At 40.5% G+C, this 1,587-nt stretch overlaps 1 protein-coding gene across 1 annotated transcript in view; it reads left to right on the top strand.

Annotated features, from left to right (window-relative positions):
* The window catches only part of LOC109298716 (lipoxygenase homology domain-containing protein 1), a 236,860-nt gene that overhangs the window by 126,160 nt on the left and 109,113 nt on the right, over nucleotides 1–1,587 (top strand). Inside the window, exons 7-8 of the mRNA XM_019518967.1 lie at nucleotides 289–440; nucleotides 1,019–1,097. Coding sequence (XP_019374512.1) covers nucleotides 289–440; nucleotides 1,019–1,097 — 231 coding nt within the window. The remainder of the gene's footprint in view (nucleotides 1–288; nucleotides 441–1,018; nucleotides 1,098–1,587) is intronic.

The following is a 1,587-nucleotide window of genomic DNA, read 5'->3' on the forward strand; positions in this document are numbered from 1 at the left end:
ACACATACAAATAGATAAAGAAATAGGCACACACCCACTCCCAACACATACATATAGATACAGAGACAGATATAGATACACATACACACAAAATCAAAACAAGTCTGTGTATCATCTTTTTTAATACTGAATGGAATATTTGGGAGCTGAAAAGCATGTGATGGCTGATGCTTGATGCAGATGAATTTGGACTGTATTGTCAGTCTGCATTACAACCAGATGTGGTTTAACATCTCAGAGATTAATATAGTTATAAGTCTGTCATTTTTTAATTTTATTTTTTGCTAGTGACTGTCTATAAGGTGCATGTGATAACAGGAGAGCTTTGGAATGCTGGAACAGAAGCTGATGTGTATATTTCCATCTATGGCGAAAATGGTGATACAGGATCAAGACAGCTACGAAGGTCGAAGAAACCTACAAAGTTTTTAAAAGGACAAGTGAGTGACAGATCTTCCTGATCTGTTCATCAGTCCTATCTAATTCTTTTCCATGTAAGACTATCCATGGCTAAGGTGCTAGTTATACTAAAAAAAGGTCATTAATATCCAGCAAAATTCCCCTGCATAATTATTGACATTTTTGGAAAGAAGTTTTTAAAATATAGTTATTATATATGAAAACTTCAGGGTGTTAGTTAAAACAGTTAAGAAAACAAAAATAATATATAAAGTACTTTATTAACTGTGGTTCTAATACTGAAACATACTGCAATCTGTGGTCACATTAATAATTAAATTAAGGTCAGTTTCTACTCACTTGACTCATTTGCCCATTGATTTGAAACGGATCACTCCTGTAAGCAAAGCAATCCAGATTAGTTCTTTAATCATATTGTTCTAGGGAAACACTTTTGGTCATTTCTTTTGACATTATTGTATGTTATTTCATAGCATATGGGGAAACTCATGCTTCATGGTAGAGAATCAGACAGGTCTTACACTGTGGATGTTATGGGTCCTAGGGATGGTGATTCTTATTTAGTAGATCTAATTGCACTTTTGTGGGTTTATTGCAGACTGACATCTTTCCACTGGAGGCTGTACACCTTGGAAAGTTGTACAAGATTGTTATAGGACACAATGGACTTGGATCAGGTCAGGAATTTCTATGTATACTTTTCAAGTATTGAACACAAATTTCATCAGTTTTTCTTGAAATAGAGGGAGCATTTGTAAAATACAGGTTTCCCTCCACATATGCGGGTTCTTTATATGCAAATTTGCATTTATACGATGAGCATATTTAGACCCATAATTCGTTATATGAGAGGTAAAATCGCTCTTATGCAATCACCATAGATGCCCCCCCCAAGCAGGTAAGTCTGTGGGGGGAGGGGAAAGGGCAGTGGCTCCACTCACCCCAGCCCCAGCTGCAGCAGCCCCAGGAGCAGCCGACATCAGCCGCCTGCACCAGGGCTCAGCGCAGCCCAGGAGCAGAGGTGAGTGGGGAGTGGGGACAGGTGGAGCACAGTGCAGCCCAGTGGCTGCAGGCAGCTGGTGGTGATTGCTCCCAGGGCTGCTGCAGCCGGGGCTGGGGTGAGTGCTGCTCTGCTCCCTCTGGTTTGCTGCCTTGAGCAGCCCCGGG

Source organism: Gavialis gangeticus, unplaced genomic scaffold, assembly GCF_001723915.1.
Source record: "Gavialis gangeticus isolate Ggan-Ray unplaced genomic scaffold, GavGan_comp1, whole genome shotgun sequence".
NCBI classification, from domain to species: Eukaryota; Metazoa; Chordata; order Crocodylia; family Gavialidae; genus Gavialis; species Gavialis gangeticus.